The following is a 21,704-nucleotide window of genomic DNA, read 5'->3' as shown; positions in this document are numbered from 1 at the left end:
GTACACACATCTTGTTGACTAAAACTGAAAGAAACTCAAAACGATGTTGCAGAAAACTTTTTTATTATGTTATCACTTTGTTTTTACATTGTGTTTTCTTATAAAATATCTGTTTATTAGTTCACAATGTCTGGTAATAACTAAAAAGGAAAAAAAAAACTGAAGAAACTTGGGAATGCCAGGTAAGAGGTACACTGCATGCTTTTCCTTATGTTTGAAATAACAGGGGCCAGATAAGGCCTGTTACCGGAAAAACTATGAAGATGGTGATTTGTGAGGACTCCGACTGCAGGGTTAACTGGGCAGAAGACAAACCCCAAACATGATTGTACACAACCAATAGCTGCTGCTGCTGCCATCGCACAAAGGAGGACAGGAGCATAGAGCAAACTTTTACTTTAAAATTGAAAACAAAAATCTGGCTGTTAAAATATCGCCTTAAATCTGGGTGAGGTATGGCATGGGAGATGAACCCTAATTCTGTCCTTCAAGTTCTTCCCTCAAACACCTCCTCTCTACACATCTCTTCAACTCCACGCAAATGCCTCTTCTTCAAAAACAAAACAATGGTAAAAAAAACACCCAAGCTCTCACGCATTCTACTTGATGCTCAGTGTATGAAACAACCGAGGAATCCCAGGCATCAATATTATGTCATACAGACTAGTACACTCATTCATGAAAAATATATAACTTAAATCCCTCTTATGACGACTACGAAGAAAGACACACATCAACATGTTTACACACATGGATCCACAAACACCATTTCTCAGTACTCCTTCACAGCAAACACAAATCCTCAAAAGGAAATGTAAGACCAAGTCACACCACTGCACCAAAGCCCTTCTACGCCATTATCGATGAGCAACACAAAAATAAATAGTAAATGTCAACCTTACATTGCTAACAAAAAAGAATGTTCGCAAAGGGTTCTGGGAAGGAAAATAAAAGTTACCACTCAAAAGAAAACCATTTCCACATCATTTAATTCCTTAAAAACGGCCAACTATTAAAAATGTCACACCATATGGCATTGCACTGAAATACGGCCCAAAAACTGCCATGAAATCTCAAATGGTTTCACTCCCTTTTAAGGCCAGTACTATATTTTAATCTGAACTTTTCTGAACCTTGAGTGATTAAACGGCAAATGAAAAAGTAAACCAAAGAAAAGTTGCTCAAAGAAAAGTTGTTGTGACACGTCACAACTGAACTCACACTTAACAATAAAAACATCCCTTAACCCATGCCATATAGTAGCCAGCCAGTCTGTAAAACAGAGGCTTAATGTACAGTAGTCAGTACTTGCAGGCAGTTTTGAAAAAAGAAAAGCGATGCAATCCTTCAGTTACCTTACCGGCAACTGCCCAAGTTTCTTCCACTTAAAAAATACAACAGTTCTGCGTTTCTTGTCTTATTTGGTCAGTGATTAGAAAGGAACTGTAGTGGTGTACATGAACAGAAGACAGAGAGAGAAATAGAGCAAAAGATGTGATTGCCAAAGTAAGAAAAAGTCAGCACACAACCTTTGCTTTATTAACAGTAGTAGTGATATCACGGTTGGATTCCAACAGAGCAGGTACTGGAATCGACAAACAGAACAAAAACACTCAACAGCATCAGGATTAACGCTGTCTAGTTGAGTGGGTCCCAGTAAGATATCCCCCCAATATGGGAGGTAGAAAGTAGGGGGGGCGAACATGATTAGATGACAGCCTAACACTCACGGCTCCAGTTCAACCTCCTCGTCAGCATGTTTCTGCATATGCATGGGGATTCCCTGCAGGTCAGAAGGATCAAGTCAAAGCAAGATAATTGTTATCTTTTTTCTTTTCTTAAAAAAAAAATAGGTTTGATACACAAAGTACAGATTGGTGGAGATGAGATCATATTTAAAGAGCCACATTTCAACATTTCATACCTGCTTGGAGCAATTGCGTCCGCCAAAAAACTCATCACAATTTTTCCAGCGACATTTGAGGAGGCTGGCATTGGAGTGATCATTTACCAGATGCTGCTGCAGATGTTCTCTCACACCAAAGATCAGCGAACAGCCATGCCACTGTCAATACAATACAACAATAAACACAAACTGGAAACTACCCATCTGAATCAAGTTATTTTTGGTATGTGCCTTGACCATCGACGCCAATAAAATACAGTATAAGCTTTTATGTGGGGCAGAAATGTAATTTAATTACCGGTAACTTCTATTACGGAACCTTTGCCGATTTCAACCTAAAGCCCATTGTTCTGATGCGACGGTATCAATAATATTAAATGTGATGTCTTCTGGGTATTTCTCTGCAAAATGTTGATGTCACTATTAAATAACAATGATAAATACTCAGAAGGCAGGGTGTTTTTTGCCACACTAGATTATCTCTTTACATCAGAACAATGGGATTTATTTTGAAAATCAGCAGTTTCCCTTTAAGTTTAACAATAACCACATCTTGACGAATTCCATGACTTTCAAACGTGTGTGCTAAAATTGAAACATGTGATTATGCACAATAATTTGTTGTGCACCCCACTCCCATCTCTCAGTTCCTTGATTCCAGTCTCTTCTCTTACCCAACAGCGGTAGTTCTGCATCAGGTTCAGCCTGACAGCCTGCACACTGCCATCATAACAGCCTGTGTAGATCTGAAGACACAAGGACACACCAGTGAAGGGTCAATTTTACTCATGTAACCATGGCTCTATGAACTAAGTTACTACGCAATTCACATGCTATTGGGATACCTTAAATATGTGTCTAGCATAGACCTTGACCTATTTAGACCTGAGGCCAATTCTAAAAACGCCTTCTAAAACCTAACCTAAGGTTTCTGAAAACCTTCAAATTCTTATTCAAAAATTTAAAAAATATGTTGCTACTAGAGACCTGTGGATGGAGTGTTTTGTCACCCACAACCGTGTGTACATTCATTATCCGCCCGTTATCCAAACTCATTAATTATATTATCCTATTTATATTAACCGCAACGCCACCAACACAGGGAAGCACATGGGATTCTATACTGCAGTCCGTTTAAACAAACAATGTCACTCACCACTGTCATTCAACAACGTTAGTGATTGTATATCCTTATCCTTGGTAACAAGCTGTCCGCTCGGACTTCATTCACGTTCTCACATCCCAATTTCTTTTCATAAGGCATATCCAGCCGTCGTCGGCGCGGTTTAGAACTTAAATCACTCTCAGCTCACGCCAAACTTGTATTCCTCCCTTCTTTTTTTATATAGTTTTAAGTTTCTCTCTCACTATAGCTGCATGTAGCTGTCCACCGTGTTGTTGTTTTTCACATTAAGGACCCCAGCCAACGTGTATAGGCGGCTAATTTATGCCAGATGGACAATGATGTAATATTAAAATACTAACACACGCACACTGATATATTGTGTGTTTTAAAAGCTATAATAAGCCTATAGATAGATAGATAGATGCCATTAATTAAATTTTCTACTAGTTTTAACAATATCTTCTGAAACAGGTATAGTGGAAAGGTCAGTCTTACCATGCTCTTGTGTATGGCCATGCACATCACCATGTCCTTGTGTCCACCATAGACCTGCAGTCGGTCATGGGACTGTAAACAAGTGAATCAATATCATCATGAGTAATACGAATTACAAATCTCATTTTGTATAAAGCACATCCATGTACTATTATTTAAACCGATCTCATGGTTAGAATTATGGTTATATTCATCTATTTTTTTTGTTTAGTTTCTGTAACAACGTTCTTTTGACGGGGTGAGGTTGTTAGCCCCACGCCCAACCCCCAACCTGGAGGACCAGGTGCTGCTTTTCGTCTGGCCTCTCCCCTGAGACCTGCCCGGCTTGGTTGAACCTGCCGGGGGTATGAACCCCCTCCGGTATAGCCCTCAGAGTCACGGAGACACACAAGCCTTCCCACCTCGACAAGGTAGCAACACAAGGAAAGGTTATATATATATTAATCTATAGTGAAGGTTTATCCAAAAATGAGACAAATACAATCCCAGATCTGAAAACGTAATTTGCAAAAGAAAAACATTATACAAATATTGTATTCCTCAGTCACATCAGAACAATGAGATTTAGATTCAAAATGAGCAAAAGTTTGCATGAATGGCCATAAATCAATTTCTAAATTCCTGATGCTGTCACAATTTGTTATTATTGTTGATATTGTCATGTTGTAAGTGTACCCTTAAAGAAGACTGACCTGTAGCTCATAGATGCGGACCAGTTTGTCCAGACATGCCGTCACCATCACCTTCCCCAGTACGGCCACCACAGTCACCGCGTGGCTGTGGCCTTTGTAGATCCGCACCAGCTCTCCAGTCTGCAGTTGTAGAAATATAGAATGAACATTTTAGCCACAATTTTAATTTCAAGAAATGTTATATTTTGATACAATGTGTCATAATGTGTGAAAAGGGATTGTTGTCTCACATGGATGTTGTGTGCATGAACGGACTGATCGCTGGAACCGCTAAACACCAGATCATTCACCACCTGAGTGTGGAAGAGAGTACAGGGGAGTAAAAACGTAAGATAACTTCAAATACAGTGGCAAAACATTAAATAATGTCAAAGTGTTTTCAGTACTTCCCAGGGTTTACTGGTTAGAATGAATAAAATGAATAGAGTCAACATGAACTTCTACATCTAATACAAGTTTCACAACAATCCTCACCTTCATGCAGAGCACAGTCTTGGTGTGTCCCTCCAGGGTGCGTAGCAGTAGACCATTCTTGGCGTCCCTGACGCTGATGGAGCTGTCATAGGAGCCCACCAAAAGGACCTTCCGAGCCCCCTCCTGAGCCGTGGCCAGGCAGCTCACCGCCCGCGGCCCGTGGCAATCAAACTCATCCAGCTGCTTGTTGGTCTGATCAGACCAGGGGGAAAAAACACATCGGTTTAGTTAGTTAGAGATAACATTTGCTGTTAAACAAGTACATTTTTGGCCTGGGCCGTGGCTCAGCGGTCCAGGCACCTTGGCTGGTAATCCAGTCTGGCAGTGTGCCGCGGGTTTGACTCCCGATGGCCTTTACTGCATGTCAGCCCCCCATCTCTCTCCCCATTTCCTGTCAGCCTACTGTCTGTCCCTCCATAAAAAATATAAAATAAAGGCGAAAGCCACACAAAAAACCCCCATAAAAAAAAACAAAAAAACAAGTACATTTCTGCAATTATTTTATATGTTAGGATTCCAATTAGCTGTGCCCTAAAGCACAGCTAGTCTTCCTGGTGTCCACATTTAAAAGCAATACATACATTTGAAAACATTATTATGTTCATTTAACCTATTTATTAATTTGGTTGTGTGATTTGTTTATTGTTATTAATTTACTTTATTTCTTTTTGTCCTTGATTTGTGTAATCTGATTCCATCTGAATAACATTTTCTTTACATTATATTTTTACGGCATGGTAGCAAGATATTTTACTTGGTCAAGTCTTTTGGATTTGTATAATTATTTTGTCTCTACTTGCTATGTTTTATCGTTACCTAAATACAAAACTATGTATTCTACAGTTTCACAGTATCGTATAAGATGTAATTCTCAGTCACCCTGAGATTGAAGGTGACCACGGTGCCATTTGCCAGGCCAGCATACAGGATCTTCCAGCGGCTGTGCAGACAGAGGACCCGGTCTGATAGAGAGAACTGCTGCACACACTCCATTGTCTGTATCGGAAATAAATAATCATGTTAAATAATGGCAGTTGCAAACATACAACATAGCCAGTTGCATTTTGAAGCTGGAAATTGTGTCAGCAACAGCAACTCAAAGGTTGATTCATACGAGAACTATACATCTGCACTCATTAATCAGGTTACTAGTCTACAGTATATACCGGTAACATCATTCAAAGACTCATTTCCCCCTATGGCAATTGATGCATATAGTAACCAAGTATGAAATAGTTTAATCTTCTGTGATGACCAATTTACTTATTTGTCTATACATGCATTCTCTGTTGTCACCTTGAGGCTGTAGCAGCGGATGGTCTGGTCACTGGAGCCAGAGTACAGGCGCTGTGGCAGGGTTGGTCCTGCTGACACCAACAGACTGTTGACCTTGGTGCTGTGGCCCTCAAACACAGCCACACATTTATGGCTCTGGAAGACATTGAGAAGTTAAGGAGACGTATGAAAGGACGATCTCATGAAGGACGATCTCATGAGCCAGAAGTCTGGGACCAAAATCTTGGTTTGTTGATTTTAAAAATAAAAACGGAATGAATTCAAGGTATTGGAAAACTTAATTCTATTCTTTAGCGAGGTGCCTGGTGGCTCGGCCAGTTAGTGCACAGTCCACATGCTTCTTTAGCGAGGTGCCTGGTGGCTCGGCCAGTTAGTGCACAGTCCACACAGTCCACATGCTTCTTGTGAGCACGAGGAGCAGCATTAATAGGACCAGTCTTATCTTGCATGTCTCTCCTCTCTCTCTGACCTTGTTTTTTCTAATCTATACCGACCTAAATTAACTAATGCATAAAATTGCCAAAACACTTCTTTAAAGAAAATAGGAAAATAATCTATAATACAAATAGCCATTCAACACAATTCAACGTAAATTTAGAAAACGTGACAAAAGACCAGCATCAGTGTTTATTTTTACTTTTATTTTATCTTTGTTTCACAGCCCATCTCTGCTTGACGTCGACACACACATTCAGTTCCCCGTACTGCTTCTAGGCAAACCCAAACCAATAAGTGCAAATAAACTGGCAACTTTCCATTCATTACCCTGCTTCTGTAACTTTTAAGGTAATGCTGTGGCCATGCTTCATGTCATCCATACTCACCACCAGGTCGAAGGCCTTGACTGTGCGGTCTCCAGAGCAGGTGTACAACAGTCCATCATGGACCTGCATGGCGTTCACTGCCTCCTGGTGGCCCTCAAAGCTCCCCTCAGTAGGCATATAGTCGTCTCCAGCATCAGACGACACATCTGGCACGCACGGCGCACGAACACACACACACACACACACACACACACACACACACACACACACACACACACACACACACACACACACACACACACACACACACACACACACACACACACACACACACACACACACACACACACACACACACACACACACACACACACACACACACACACACACACAGGGTTTAAATACCTCACATCACTTTTTACAACCGAGAAAAAGAAGGAAAACACATATATATATATGACAAGGAGAGATGTTTGTATAGCATTCAATTGACTTCAGGTTATATACAGTACCTCCTCTCAGAAACCTCCATTAATCACTTCTCTGAGCACACTCAGTGTAAGTCATCTATCAGTTCTATGAATATCTTGCCCATAAAAAGTAATTTGGGATCTGTGGAGACTATTTCAATCTGTTCAAAGAGTGTGTGGAGTGCTAATTCTGTCCCCGGAGAATGTGAGATGTGAGAGAAGATTTATGTTGGGCTACACAGGAAGAGTCACAGCATGGCTGTGGTCTTAGTAGAGCGTTTACGTTTTAATACACAATAAGGAATTAAGATTCTTGGATTAAATTATAACGTTTCTACAGACAAATCTCTGGTAATTTTTCTATATGCAGCGTTTAATGTTTTGGAAATGAGCTATTCATGTACAATGTAAAACACCAAGCATACCAGTGCTATTTCTATACATATCATGGACTGTATTTTTTGCAATCTCTAAAATAACTCCTGTGGGAAAATCATCCTGTGTGTTACCTGATGATGCCTTTGGCATCTTTGGCAGCATCTGGATGTCACTATGGGGAAAACAGACATACATGAGTGAGTGGAGTAAACAAAGTTTACAAAAAAGTGATAAATTAGAAGCATATTCTCACACTCACACTCACACTCACACACACACACACACACACACACACACACACACACACACACACACACACACACACACACACACACACACACACACACACACACACACACACACACACACACACACGTTCTGTTTGATCATTGTTGGGGGATTTACCAACTTTACCTATGGTCTTTCACCTAGTCATTTCATGACATTATTTGGGCTACAGTGCTTCGAAGGCAAGATGTGAGGGCCATTGGCCAATACACAGGATCTGATATATAGGATCTGAAATAGAACTATCCATTGTGCACATGTAGAAACCTGGCTTGGGTGATAGGGAAATGCAAACGCAGGTTGGAGAGAACTGTGGGATGACTTATGGCATGAACCAATCTGTTCTTCATATACAGAATGAGCACCAAACAACAAAGAAAATCATAATTTTCCTGGTGAAAAGGTTTCAGACGGCTATGGTTATGGTATAGTGTCTGCGTTAGTGCGTTTCAAACTTTAAGGATGCAAATTTTAAATACGGTACATAATCAATCTTACCCGTCATGATGAGGCTTGACAGCAGTGGATACATCCATCTCACTGGTGGAGGTGACCTCGTTGCAGGCCAGGTTCTGTGTGGGGCTTGAGGCTGGGGGCGGACCTGTTACTGGCGTCTGGGCTTTGCTGTCCATCTGGGCCTCCTGGCTGGCAGAGATGGCCTCCATGCCTGCCTCTGACTCAGATGATTCAATAGTCACCACGTCAACAGCAGTCACCTGGGTAAGCTCCACCATGTCCAGGGTCGAGTCTGTGTCCACCTGCTCAGGTTTAGTGGCTGGGGACAGAGAGTCAGACAGGACTTCTACCACCGCCAAAACCTCCCCATTTGCTTCCATTTCCCTGTCACCATCATCGTTCGCGACTGGTGGAGTGGAGGTGCTAACGTGAGAGCCACAACTGGGTCTCCTGCGTGTGCGGATGCGCCTCGGCTTCATGGTTATCGCTTCAACCTCTGTGTCACTGCTTTCAGGCTGGTCTGTCCCCTGGGCCTTCTTCAACACCCTTCTCTTCTTCAGCTTCCTCACACGCTTGCTTGTCCTGAGCTCAGATGGAGAGAGAGGCACCATGAGGGCAGCAGGGACAGAGGACACTGTCTCACAGGACAGTGAGACAGTGGCACCAGCAACAACACTCGCATCATCGGAGCTCCTTCGACTGGACAGCAAGGCATCTAAGGGGGGTTTGCAGTCGGACGATGGGCTAAGAGTGTCTCTGGTAGCCTGAATAGCTCTCTCCATCACCTGAACCGTGCACGGGGAACTCTCTTTGGCTTCTGCAGGGGCTCTGAAGCTCTCTGGCGTGGGCTCCCTGGTAGTTTTGTAAACCTCCAGTCCTTTTTCAGGAGATACCTGGTAGTTATTTGCTGGGTCTACAGATGAAGAGAAAAACGGAATACACTTACTTGGTCCATTATTACAATTTACAATTTGAGCATTTAGCAGATACTCTAATATCTCAAGTGAGTTAGAAAATGCAAAGACAGAGTAAGCCATGCACATTATGTCAAACATTTGTCAGCACTGGATGTCACATTCTAACATTAAACTAAACTATGAGATTTTAATACAATGCTAGTTTTGTGTAGTTTATATTCAGATAATCGGGGCCAGCCCTGTGGGGAACTATGATTAAATCAAAACACTGCAGCAACATAAAAGCTATGAGAAAACTCAGGAGGACTAGTGCTACCTGGCTGAGAATCTGCAGCAAGAGGCACGGGTAGTTCAGGGGTGGTGCTGTGAGCACAGGGGGCTGGAATCTCCATGGGGTCTGGCTCTGAGCTGACATGAACTGGGGAGAGAGGCTCCTGCTTTATGACTACAGGTGTGATGAGGGGAGTGGAGGCACAGTGTGGGGGCTGAGAAGCCTGGCTGGGGACAGCAGCATCTGGGACAGAAGGGGGCAGTGGGGACTGCTGGGACTCAAAGGGAACTGCATCCATCTTCTCTTCCTTGACTTTGACAGGAGCTGCTGTGTCTCCAATATCACCTGGAGAAGAAGATGACAAGATAAAACTGGTTAACACTGGGGAGACATACAGCAGTGGTTCCCAAAGTGGGGTCCAACCAAAATGGAACCAAATGGACCCTTATGGGTCTGTAACTCTCGAGTTAAATGAATATAAATTGGGGTCCCAGAGATAGAAATGCCATTAAATGGGGTTCTGTAGCCTATAATGCATGTCAAACTGTGAGTCCTTGAAATTAAATGGGTTGAGATTCTCTGCTAGAGCCACAACAATCTGCTCTTATGGGGGTCCCTGGCATATCTTTTCAAATGGGGGGTCCGCAGGCTAATTAGTGTCAATTTGGGGGTCCTTGACATGAAAAAGTTTGGGAAACACTGACATACAGTATGTGAGCTTGTAGGTCTGCTATTCTCAGCTGTTCTTGGCGAGAACACCATCACGCAACAGAGCATAAATGTAGCTGTAGGCACTGCACTGTTGGTCATTACAGTGGTCACCCAATGTGTTTCATGTCAGGGGGAGATCAGCGGTTCTTACCTTGCATCCCTTTGAGCAGCTCGATACGCTTGTTTCTCAGGGTGGTCATCTCGCCGTTCATCTGAGAAAACGGAAACAATGAAATTCTCAAGACCATCGAATACCAGGAAAGTTGGAAACCAAATACATTGTTTTCTGACTATAAGAGAAGTAGAACTATACGTATCACAGTTCCCCCCCCCCACCCCACTGTAATCTGGACCTTTTTTCCGTAATTACATGCATATACTGTAGCATGACATGCACATTAATGGTGATGTTAATAAATGTATGCAATAAAGAGACACTGGATACAGAGTGTGCTACATATAAAGATGGGCAAACAAGCATATTGACAGATACAAAACCAATTTATATACTTCATTGTAGGACAAATAGTGTAAATATCTGCTGTTTTTTCTTTTTTATAATTACATTCCCAAAATATGGTCAAACAATAATAGAAAAATTGTAACAGAGGAAGGACAGATACTTCATGTCTTGTGTCTGAGGTGCTACCTGCTGTTTGACCACCATGAGGCGCTGGACTTCAATGTAAGCAGCCTGCAGGGCAGCTCTGGCATGGATCAGACTGTTGTCCACCAACTGCAGGGAACCGCTCAGCTCCTCCTCCCTCAGAGACACAGCCAGCAGCTGGTCCACCTGGAGACGCTCTGCCACGCAGACAACACAGACACACGCTCAGGGATGTAGTACAGTTATTAAAATAATCTTTAACAAGGTTGGTTCTCACCTTGTTTTAGATGCTTACCTTTCTTGGACTTGATTTTCCTCCTTTTATTGGTTCTTTCCAAACTAGGAATCTCTGGGTTTGGAATATCCTAAAAATGAATGAGAAATATAGTATGTCTGTGAGACATGTTGTTGCTCATGGTGTACACTGCAGGGTGGCTTGTAAAACTCAATTAATAAAATACTAAATAAAATAAATCAGCCAGACAGACAGACAGACAGTCAAATCAGTATCAATTCATGACACCTTTAAATCACTTTGAACTCTTCCCATCTCAAAGAAAATAAGACTCCTCACTTCCACCACTTACCCCGGCTGCTCTGCGTTTCTTTCCAGCCCCCTGAGCGTCATACAGCTCAGGACCGGAGCTGCTGTCCCCAATCAGTGTGACTGATCCCTGGAGAGCCTTCAGTGTCCCTTTCAGTGACCCTTCTGGCTGTTTCAATGGTCTGGCCTCACACTGGCCAAACACCTGCACCTTATCTTGCTGCAGACTGTCTTTGTGTAGAGAGGGGGGTCTGTTAGGCCACTGGAGGGCATCTCTAGGTGATGCCGTCTCCCCCAAAGTCTTTGAGGGAAACTGTGAGCAGTTGGGAGCGATGCTGCTCTCGGATAGGCAGCGTTTGCGGGCGGAAGTGACCGGGAGGGAAGAGGTGTCCGAGTCAGCTAGCGACTCCCACTGGAACCCCTCGAGCAGAGCTATGTCTTCCTCCTCCTGGCTGTGATCCTCCTGGTCGCAGGACACCATCTCTATGCCAAACCTACACACGGGGACATATTACTTTGAATTTGATGTTACATTAAAGTAATTATATGTTACGTATTTACTACAAAACAAATGTATCTGATGTTCATTTAGTTTCTGGCAGTTAATGCATGTAGTCACTGATATTGATGATATTTACCATTTAGAAGTGTGAAACATCATATTCGACATTCAAACTATCACCTCAAAGGACCTTGGTATACCCTGAATTGCTACTTTAATCCTGCTGGCCATTTACAGGTGTAAATCGATGTACAATGTCTCACCTTGGCATGCCTTTGCCTTGCTCTTGCTTCTTCCTGACTTCCTGGTACACATGCTCCCAGTTCACGTTGCGCGATCCAAATGAGCTGATGAGCTGCCGCACGGTTGGCTTGAGTCCTGACTCCTTCTCCGCCTCGCCCCTCCGAGACTCGTCCACGTTTCGGACCCGCCTGGCGATGTTCAGGTTGGGTTTGTTCTTGGAGACTATGTGTTTATTCAGGTCATGTTTCAAGACAGGAGGAAGACTAACTTTGGACAGACTGAGTGCAGCAGTGGATCCTGAGGTGGAATGTGTTGCTTCACTGCTTCTGGAGGCATCACTCTCTGACCCATGGCTGATCTCTGCAGTCTGCATGGCTTCATCTGTGGCAACAGAGTTTGTTCTCTCCTCTGGCCCACACTCCAACCTCTTACTGTCTCGGTCTTCTTCCCTGGTTGAGACCACAGGCTCTGAAGTGTCCATGGTGGATGTACTGACCTGCACTGACTGCAGAGACTGGCAGTTAAATGGCAGATTTGTTTCCCCCTCTTTACGAAAAGAAGACCTGACCATGGTAGAAGAAGGTGCTTTGGATTGCTCCTGTCTACAGTTATTTTCTTTGTTGGCTCCGACCTGGCTGTCTGAACCTCTGCTTTGCTTTTCCTGCACGACAAATCCCAGCCTGCTCTCCTTGGAAAGCTTGACAGAGCTCTTCTTGTCTGACACTGCCTCCTTAGACTTTTTCAAGATTTCCAATAGTTGCTGTTCTCGCACCGATTCTCGCACACAGACTCCAGTGGGTGAGAACCTAGGGCTGTGGTCACTGTGGCTGGGGATCACCGTGGATTGCTCAGGATCTTGACTGGAGGCCTTGATGAGCTCAGGATCAGGAACTGATTGCACCTTCCTGTCTCTATGTTCTGGCAGTTTATCCGACCTCTCTTTGGATGGCTCAGGTGAGGAGGTTTGTGGTCTGTCACTGTGAGAACTGCAGTTACTTTTATCTTGGTGCCTTGCGCCCTTAGTACTCCTCTTCTTTTTCTTTTTCTTACCATCACAAGGACTGTTGTGGGTGCAAACATCTGGTCCATTTTGTTGTTGTTGCTGTGTTGTGGGGATTTTGGGGGACTTCTCTGAGGCTGAGGGGCTGTGGTGGGTTTCTTTTTGGGGGGCGCAGTCAAACTTAGTTGGCGGGTAGGGGGACCAGCGACAGGCTTTGTCCAGTTTGGGGTTACTGCCAGAGGCTTTAGGAGCCAGACTGCTGTGGTGATCACGCTCTGCACTTGATCCTTCCATGTGCTGATACCCATCACCCTGTCCACTTTCCTGCCCTTTGTCTTGATTATGTCCCATTGCTCGAGCAAAATAACTTGGTGCGGGCGGACAATGAGGTACTTCTCCAAGTAGGCTTAAAGGCCTGGTTGGTTGTGGTGGGCACTGAGAAATGTTGTTCCAGCCATAGATCCCATTACTGCTACCTCCATTGCTCAGCCAGGGCAGTCGACTTCTTGAATTGTCAGGCGCCATACCCTGGTCAGACGTCATGTTCTGCCTAAATTCTGAAGTACGCCAAGTCCTACCAGGTGCCCTCTGTCGGACATCCCAATTCTGGAAGTTGGGGGGTTCCTGGGCGTGCCATGTGGCGCTCTTTCCCTGTTGGCTGTAGTTTGAAGGTCTTGAAAATGGACCCTCCCACGGTCTGCCCCCATAAGATATGTTGTTCCGGTTCAATGCTCCCTGGCCACTGAATGATCCACCGATGCCCCTCGACTGTTGCCATGTGTAACCCTGAGAAAAGCGTTCCTTCACTGCTTTCAACCTCTGCTGAAACTCCTGCTGCTTCTTGCGTGCCGCCTCCTCTTTTTCCTGCTTTGCAGCAGCTGCAGCAGCGGCCAACTCTTCTTGCCTAAAGAAAATACAAAGCACATGCTACCTTCAGCAGCTGGGAAGTGGTGGGCAAACCGCATAAAAATGGAAGCTTCTCATCTCTAAAATTGTGGGCTGATTCCACTTTTCATGAAAGAATTACATTACTTTTTATTTGACGCCATCATGCCTGCTGCCATGTCAAGTGGAAGTGGTTTGTGGTGGTTTTTGAAATGACACTCAAGTTATGACATTCTCATAACCTGAACTACACTTATTGTTTGTACCAAACAGTCTAGCTAGCAACCATATCACTTGCTGCATAGCTGTGGAGCTGCCACTTTGGTTCAAGCTATGACCTACATGTCTATGTCGGGGATATGCTCTGGTAAGTGTAAGCAGAGGACAGCTGTATGCCAGCTTTTGCATGTGACGATCTCAACTCTTGAATCACTCTTTCCCAACTGCTGCTGGACATCCCTCTTTTGAGATAAACATCAAAATGTACCACTAATTTGATCACTAATAATCTGCCATTTATGGGATATGATCAGGAACACAAAGGCAGGCTAACAGTAATGAAACCATTAAACCATGTCATCATATTTCACCGATTTAGACATAATGTTAAACTCAAAAGTTTGGTTCTATAGACTATGTTTCTAGGCAGCAGAGAGACCTGTTAATTTGAGAAGAATGTGTCTTAGCTTTTAGTGAGCAAGTGAGAGTGTGCAGTCATGCTTTTTTTTTTAGATTGTAGCGCTGACATATGACTCCAGGCCTCTCCTGCTCTATGTGCAGCACGGGCAGCTCAGCTAAATCAGAACTGTGAGCTCCTCTGAGCAGTTTGACTATACATGGTTTAGAGACTGGGATGTCTAGTAGGCTATCAGCAACATTTACATGTGTGGCTAAACCTTACCGGTGTGGAGCACCTTTCATTGATATAATGCAGCCCTGCCTTGTATACTCAATTGTGGATTATGGCAGACAGATAATACTAGATTATTTTAGACTCATCAAATAGTCAAATACAAATATTGTTGCTACTTTGGTGCAACACTGAAATGTTAAGAACATTAATTATTATACTAATATTAGTACTAATATTAGTTATTAGTACTCCCAGCCTCCCACCACTCCATTTTGGTTGAAAGTAACGTACCTGAGCTGTTCCTTTCTCTTCTCAATCAAGGCCACCAGCTCTTTGTCAAAGTATTCCTCCTCATGGTCATCTGTGCCGTTCAGTCGCTCAGAAGCCTCCACGTTCTGTTTGTGCACAGGGCTGGAGATGTGGTTGGCATACTCGGTCAGGCTCACCACCGTCACTCGGCAAACTTTGCACTCATGTCCGCAGTCCCTGGGGAGGGAGGGGGACAGTGGGCGTTCAATGGTTCCTTCGGGCATGGTTCAGGTAAAAACTTTTTGAAGTCTGGTTCGATTTTTCTTGCCTGCAGAGCCTTCAACAATAGAGAGGCTCTACTTTCTCGTTACATTAAAGTAAAAAATAAATCAAATTAAAGGAGAGGAGATTACTCAACAATCCTTTGAAAAAAATGTATAACTCAAAATTCTCTACTCTTCACAGATCAGGAGGTAAACTAACTTAGAATTTTCCCTTGTTTAAAAACAAATTACAGATAGGAGCTTCCTGATCTTTCCATTTTATTCAGCAGGGTATAGGTGGTAGGGTGATGGCAGGAGGGACAGCCAGGCTGTACCCAGCACAGCGCTGAGACGCGCAAAGGGGAAGGTGGGCGCACCCTCAGCTTAGCACGCTCTCATGATGTTGTCCGCTGTGCTGTGAGACTGTATGGACAACTGTGTTTGTATTTAATCACAGACTCTGCCCCCAAGAGCTAAGACTCACCTCCCCCCTCCATATTGGTGTGTGTTACTAGCACAGTCCTCACATTAGTTGCAGAGATCCTGTCAACCAATCTCTGAAGCCTGTGTAACTGGAGCCTTGTGCAGCTGCACACAATCCACTACCCTGCTTAAAACCCCTAACACCCAAGAATGCCATGCTGTGGTTTCTCTGTGATGGGCAGTGACTTGCCTGGCTAAAGCCATGACTTTCCTGTCATGGCATTCTTCCATTCTATGACAACTTGTGCCGTTGGAAAAGCCTTCATCTATATCAAGTTTTCATATCAAGGAACATTATTTATTCTGCATTTAAGCCACGTACCACCATTTGATGAAATTTAGCCTGACAGACCCAAAACTAAAGAATATTTTGTTGTCGTTGGATAAGATTGTGTCCACAATGGCACAGGCAAACATTGATCAAAATGGCAATTATGTCACATTTACAAGAAGTCTACACAATTTCATTTTACACTCTCAAGAGTTAAAATCAACTAAAGTGTTACCAACTCTCCATCATTTAGCTGGGGACCACCTGAAACCCCCTCAAGGACCACCGGTGGTCCCCGGGCCACCGGTTGGAAACCACTGATCTATATGGTTGGGTTGCAGTTGTGTTCGTTCTCAACTTTAACAGAAGGACATTTGTAAGTTAGCATATGATGTAGAAGTGACTATAAAGCCAACTTGTAACATAGAATAGATGGTAATTAGACGAACTATAAGCATAAGGCCTTATTAGACTGTATTGTAATGTATTTATATTGACTCCTTTGGGATTATAGGCATCCTTTTATGTGACATTATGTTGACGGTAGCATTAATATAACTAACAAACACAATTTCAAACGTTTCTGAAAAAATGTGGAATAGTTACTTCGCTACTACACATATATATATATATAGTTTTTCATTTAAAACTCCTGGACTACATGGACTTTTGGTAATATTGGTAAAATAATAATAATAATAATAAATATTTATTTGAAGTCCCGATACTCTAGCAACCACTTGAAAGTTGCAGATTGTGTATCTCTAACCTACATTTCACTCACATACTTCACTAATCTATACGGGAGTCATGAGACAGCCAGTTGCCTTCAGTCGGTCATGACCGTTGTTCCGGGGAGATTGTGTCTAAATATATATGCCACAGTTGAGACAGCTGCCCTGCTGCTCATCTTCCATACAGCACACGTGATGGTGCATACACGTGCCTGTGTGTCTGAAATGGACTTGAATCAAGATCTTGAATCAAATGCAAACGTTTGATTATTTGTGGTCGATTTGAATCATTTAATTTTTGACTGATACCTGTTATTTGGTTTGTATGCATTACATTAATTTGAGCATATTCATTGTTTTTGGAGCAGATAGATTTTTTTTTAAAGACAAAAGGTTTGCCTTTCATGATTAGAGAGAACTCACCGGCCTTTCAGGTTTTCCAGCTCTCGGTGGTGCAGCATACTCCTCATATGTTCACCCATCTCCTGCACAACAGTGATACAGATACAGTATAGACCACTGTTTTACAAACACTCGGTCAGGTCCCATTTGTGGGTTGCAGAAACAATTTGTTTGTGTTGCAAAGAAATATAAAATTTTCCCTGTTTCCTACATTTAAAAATGCTTAAACGAAGAAAATAATCACAACTTTTCGTCAATTAAAAAACAATTCCAACATTTTCAAAAGTATTTGATGAATAAAATGAAAACATAATAAAAATAAAAAACGTAGTAAAAGTAGTAGTGAAAATAGCCGATATACCAGCTTATAATGTGGTTCGAAGAAACGTGTTGTGAGTGTGTATATCTGCTATTTTCTCTCTATACCCTCTTTCGGGTATTGAGCAAAAATGTTTGGTTTGGTTGGTGTGTGTGTGTGTGTGCGAGCGCGTCCGTGCGCACGCAACTTTATCATGCAACTTCGGAGAAATGCCAACTTTCTTGACACTTGACTTTCTTGGAGACTATGGTTTTGTTTTAGACAACTGCTGTAGAAGACAGATGAATACAAATAGAACTATTAACATGTTTATAATTTACCTGCTTGGAGTAGCAGACCATTTCACAAAGGATGCACTTCCTGTCTTTTCCCATCTTGGATGCAGGTGGATGTTAGGATATTACTGTCAATGAAAATAAGAAAATATTATTGAGCACAAAGAGATGCTGAGAAAAAGTTAATTCATCTTGTCTGAAATTAACGATTGGCAAATCAAAAAGTCAAGCTAGCTGCAATATGAGGCTGTTTTCCCCCTGTGGCAAGTATGCAGCAAAGGTAGCATCAAGAGTCAAAATGTCATAGTATCTCATTAACCGCTTACATAGAAACATGGTGGAAAGTTCTGTAACACTAAGCTCATTATGAAAAAACACAGTTGAATTTAAGGCGGACAAATGTAGAACTGCTGTCAGCAATCATCTTAGTAGATGAGATATCATTGGCAAAGGCAGGACATTTACACTATTGGTGAGGAGTGGTGACTAATGCCTGAATTATACTTGGCTGCATGCCGTTGTCTCACAACGAAAAGCATGTGAGCTTGAAGATCTGCTATTTGTGTCTGTGATACCGGCGTGTAGCCCAAACTCTACTGCAGCGCTCCACAACATAGGTGCCGTAGCCAAACAAACAGGTCTAATTCTAGCCTGCTGAAGTGCTGATGGAACAACATCATGGCCAGAGGACAGTGTCACTGGAGCGCTAGGGCCTATGTCTGGACTTGTTCAACTTTCAGAAACAGTTTGGGAGAAAAAGCCAGCCCAGAAACCAGCGAAATGCTGATCAATTTTCTCAGCATCCATTAAGTTTATTAGCTCTACCAGCAATCTAATTTTGGAGGTGCTATTCTATTCTAAATTTGTGGTTGGCTGGGAAATTGTCCAATATCCCAGATCAGTTCTAGTATTCAACAACGCATCGTGGCCCAATAGAAAACAAAACAACGTTCTTAGCCCATTAAAAAGAGCTGACAAGTCCTCTCCTGTGTAGCAATAATGGCAAAACAAAGTATGCGTTTTATCTTCGCAATCACTTTATTTCAAACTAAACCACATAGCACAGGAGAGGTGTCATTACAGTTTGTGTTGTTATGGTGTGAAACAATTTGAGGGCTTTCATAATAACATAAAATTACACCCAATATATACTTATGTAAGTGCCGGTCTCTCACACCAAGAATAGCAGATCTACAAGCTTGTAGAATGTGGATCGTTTATTTTTGTACACGACACTGGCACGCAACTATGTATAAATCAGACATTAGTGAACTAATTTTAAAATCAACATTATGCCACGTGTAGCCTAAATTGAGAGCCTTGCTCAAGAAGACGAATACGCTATATGGACATGGACTGAATAGCCCATCATCGTCATCATAAGAAAGTTAGGCTTATATTCTGTGCATGATGTTATAAGAAAAACACCTGACAATACCATACCACCATATCTATCTGCCCAAGCTACTATGAGAGCAGTATAATAGATATTTATAGTATGTTGAATGTAACATTGATAGTATGTTTGGAGGCTCGTGCATTCCTTCAACAGTCAACACACACACAGTGGATCCCTAGAGGGCAGCAGGCTGCCAACCAACACTATCCTTCCAGAGTCTAGGATTGTATCCTCATTCCTCAGAGATGTTAGCTAACCTGTAGATGGATACAGGTTGTTTTAATGGTTAAAAACAACACCATTGTTGTATCAACATACACTATAAGAGTCCCTCTCATATGTTATTCACTATATCTAGACCACTCTGGCCCCGTTTACCATTCTACACGTCTTTAAGATAATCTGCAGGGACACAAATCAACCCCGCCTTGGCAAGTTTTGCAATCAGTTAACAAGTTACCCAACATAACATTAGCTAGCAAGTATCAACTTCAAGAAGTTATCGTCAACGCTAACGCTAACATTAAGTTGTAGCTGTTTAACGTCAGCCAGCCTAGAGAATAACGTTTTCTAAACGTTTAACTTAGGTGCCGTATGTTTAGTAATAAAATATTAGATGTTAACCAAGAGTCCAAGACACAACTTGTCTGCAGTTAGCAAAAAGCTATTTAGCTAACGTTAGTTAGTCACTGCTCTAGCACACAGCTCAAGCGCTATATATTTTTCCTTCAACAGCAAAACAAAGTCAAACAATCAGATATAGTTAATTAATTCGGTTATCATGAAAGATGCATTTAGATTTAACGTTAACTATAAATCCCCAAAACATGTTAGCAAGCTAACAACTAAAGAAAAGAAACGTTGCCATTGTTGTGCAGTGTTAAAGCATAACAACGTGGCTGTTTCGTTAAAACGTCAACGAACGTTAGAACATATGCTTCAATGTTGGAAATGTTAAGAGATTACTGTTCGGATACCTCCACAATATCCAAATATTTGTACATGTACTGCATTTTCATCCACCGCTGAGGCATACAATGAGAATACCAAGGATTTGTCCGTGATGTCACAAGTAAGCGACATAGCGTCCTGTACGCTTGATTGATTGGACTTTGACCTCAACTGAACTGAACCCGGATTCCGGAATGATGTACAAGTCCATTTTTGCCCAATAATACCGAAAAGATCACATCACCCCTTTCCTCTTCCTTGGTCTCTTTCTTTATTCTTCATACAAACAAAGGGGCCAAAGGGCCCAATCTTACCAGTAAGGTGGCATTCTTTATTTGGAGGCGTGGCCAAATCCCTTTGGACAAGTGTGCCCCTCGGAGCGCAGACCCCCGCCATGGCTTGTTGCCTAGTATGCCTACCGCCCTACCCAGTGCCTGCAACTTTTGGAAAATCATTAAATCAATCAGTATCAGTAGTAATCGCTATAGTAGTGGACAGTGGTAGCAAAACGTGTATTTTAAGAACACAAAGTGGCAGAAAACCTTGTCTCTCACAAATGGCCAGTGGAGTTTGATTGATTGATTGAGTACTTTGATAAGTTTGCAGAAAAAACAGTTTGTTACAGTTCAATACAAGGTCTGCTAAGAGTATTTAAACCCAAGAAAGCAACACACCGAGGGGGGCAACAAAATGTGCCAAGCCGGCCCTCATAATAACAATTTTCTCCGTGGCTCCACCACGTAATAACGCACGCCCATGTGTGCGTCCTCGCAAACTGGATCTGCATGAGATAAAGCAGCGCTCGCGTCGGGAGGGGGGCAGCACAAATATATGCGAGTAGGGCAACCCGGTAACAAGATGTGCACATGCACACGCTCTACAGTGGGGCCCCCGCTCGATCATGATTGGGGGAAGGCCCCTCTCTATCCTGATTGGATGAAGGCTGGGCCCTCTAGCCAAAAACGAAACCTGAGGGTTTTTTTTTTACCTCAGGGGTTAACTGGGGACAGGGAGGAACTCCTTATATGGTCAGCACACTATAGTATAGGGAGGATTATCACAACCCAAAAAAAAGAAGTGATATTTGAATTAAGTAAAATCACTGAAGATACCGTTAAGACCAAAAGTCTAACATCTCCCCCGGTCAAGGGAGATTCCCCTTTGACTATAGTGTCCCTTCCCGTGCGGCACATCAGGGTTTGAATCCTGGGCGTTACACTTTCTCCTTCATTATATATTTTTTGTGTGTGGAGGACCGGTATTAAGTTGTCTTACTGGCAGAGAAATTTAACACTGATCTGTACTGGGGCGTGGGATTTTATTTGTATTTTCCAAAGTGAATTCCCTGGCCCCTAGGTTAGGTTAAGGCATGAGCAATTTTAAACTGAGTGATATTGCCCTTGACAATGATCAACTGTAGGCTAGATCTACCGGTAAATAAAGGTGCAGGTCATTCATCTATAAATAGCTAGTAAGGACA

The 21,704-nt window shown here is 42.7% G+C and overlaps 1 protein-coding gene across 2 annotated transcripts; it reads right to left on the bottom strand.

The window, feature by feature from the left end:
* Nucleotides 1-46: 46 nt before the first annotated feature.
* Nucleotides 47-20,325, bottom strand: znf106a (zinc finger protein 106a). Of its 2 annotated transcripts, XM_079529029.1 has the most exons (22): nt 20,251-20,325; nt 17,920-18,002; nt 17,302-17,363; nt 15,170-15,364; nt 12,161-14,044; nt 11,439-11,889; nt 11,147-11,216; nt 10,894-11,048; nt 10,396-10,456; nt 9,579-9,878; nt 8,388-9,258; nt 7,733-7,773; nt 6,814-6,959; nt 5,990-6,124; nt 5,573-5,689; nt 4,694-4,885; nt 4,450-4,512; nt 4,220-4,339; nt 3,528-3,599; nt 2,581-2,652; nt 1,925-2,065; nt 47-1,783 (listed from the first exon to the last, which is right to left on the bottom strand). In XM_079529029.1, exons 2-22 carry the CDS (start codon nt 17,971-17,973, stop codon nt 1,727-1,729), a joined length of 5,259 nt encoding a protein of 1,752 aa, XP_079385155.1. In that variant the 5' UTR covers nt 17,974-18,002; nt 20,251-20,325; the 3' UTR covers nt 47-1,726. The 2 variants fall into 2 exon arrangements, with proteins under 2 accessions (XP_079385155.1, XP_079385156.1); XM_079529030.1 differs by lacking the exons at nt 17,302-17,363; nt 17,920-18,002; nt 20,251-20,325 and adding an exon at nt 15,643-15,723.
* Between the last annotated feature and the right edge of the window lie 1,379 nt (nt 20,326-21,704).

Source organism: Electrona antarctica (assembly GCF_951216825.1).
Source record: "Electrona antarctica genome assembly, chromosome: 18".
NCBI lineage: Eukaryota > Metazoa > Chordata > Actinopteri > Myctophiformes > Myctophidae > Electrona > Electrona antarctica.
This window is presented reverse-complemented; position numbering and strand designations above follow the sequence as displayed.

Bases quoted from the DNA above. Each gene is read 5' to 3' on its own strand.
- znf106a (XM_079529029.1), bottom strand. From the start codon at position 17,973: ATGGGAAAAGACAGGAAGTGCATCCTTTGTGAAATGGTCTGCTACTCC. The intron at 11,049-11,146 runs GTAAGCATCTAA...TCTGCGTGGCAG, and splicing joins GAAAATCAAGTCCAAGAAAG to AGCGTCTCCAGGTGGACCAG. The intron at 10,457-10,893 runs GTAGCACCTCAG...CCGTTTTCTCAG, and splicing joins TCATGGTGGTCAAACAGCAG to ATGAACGGCGAGATGACCAC.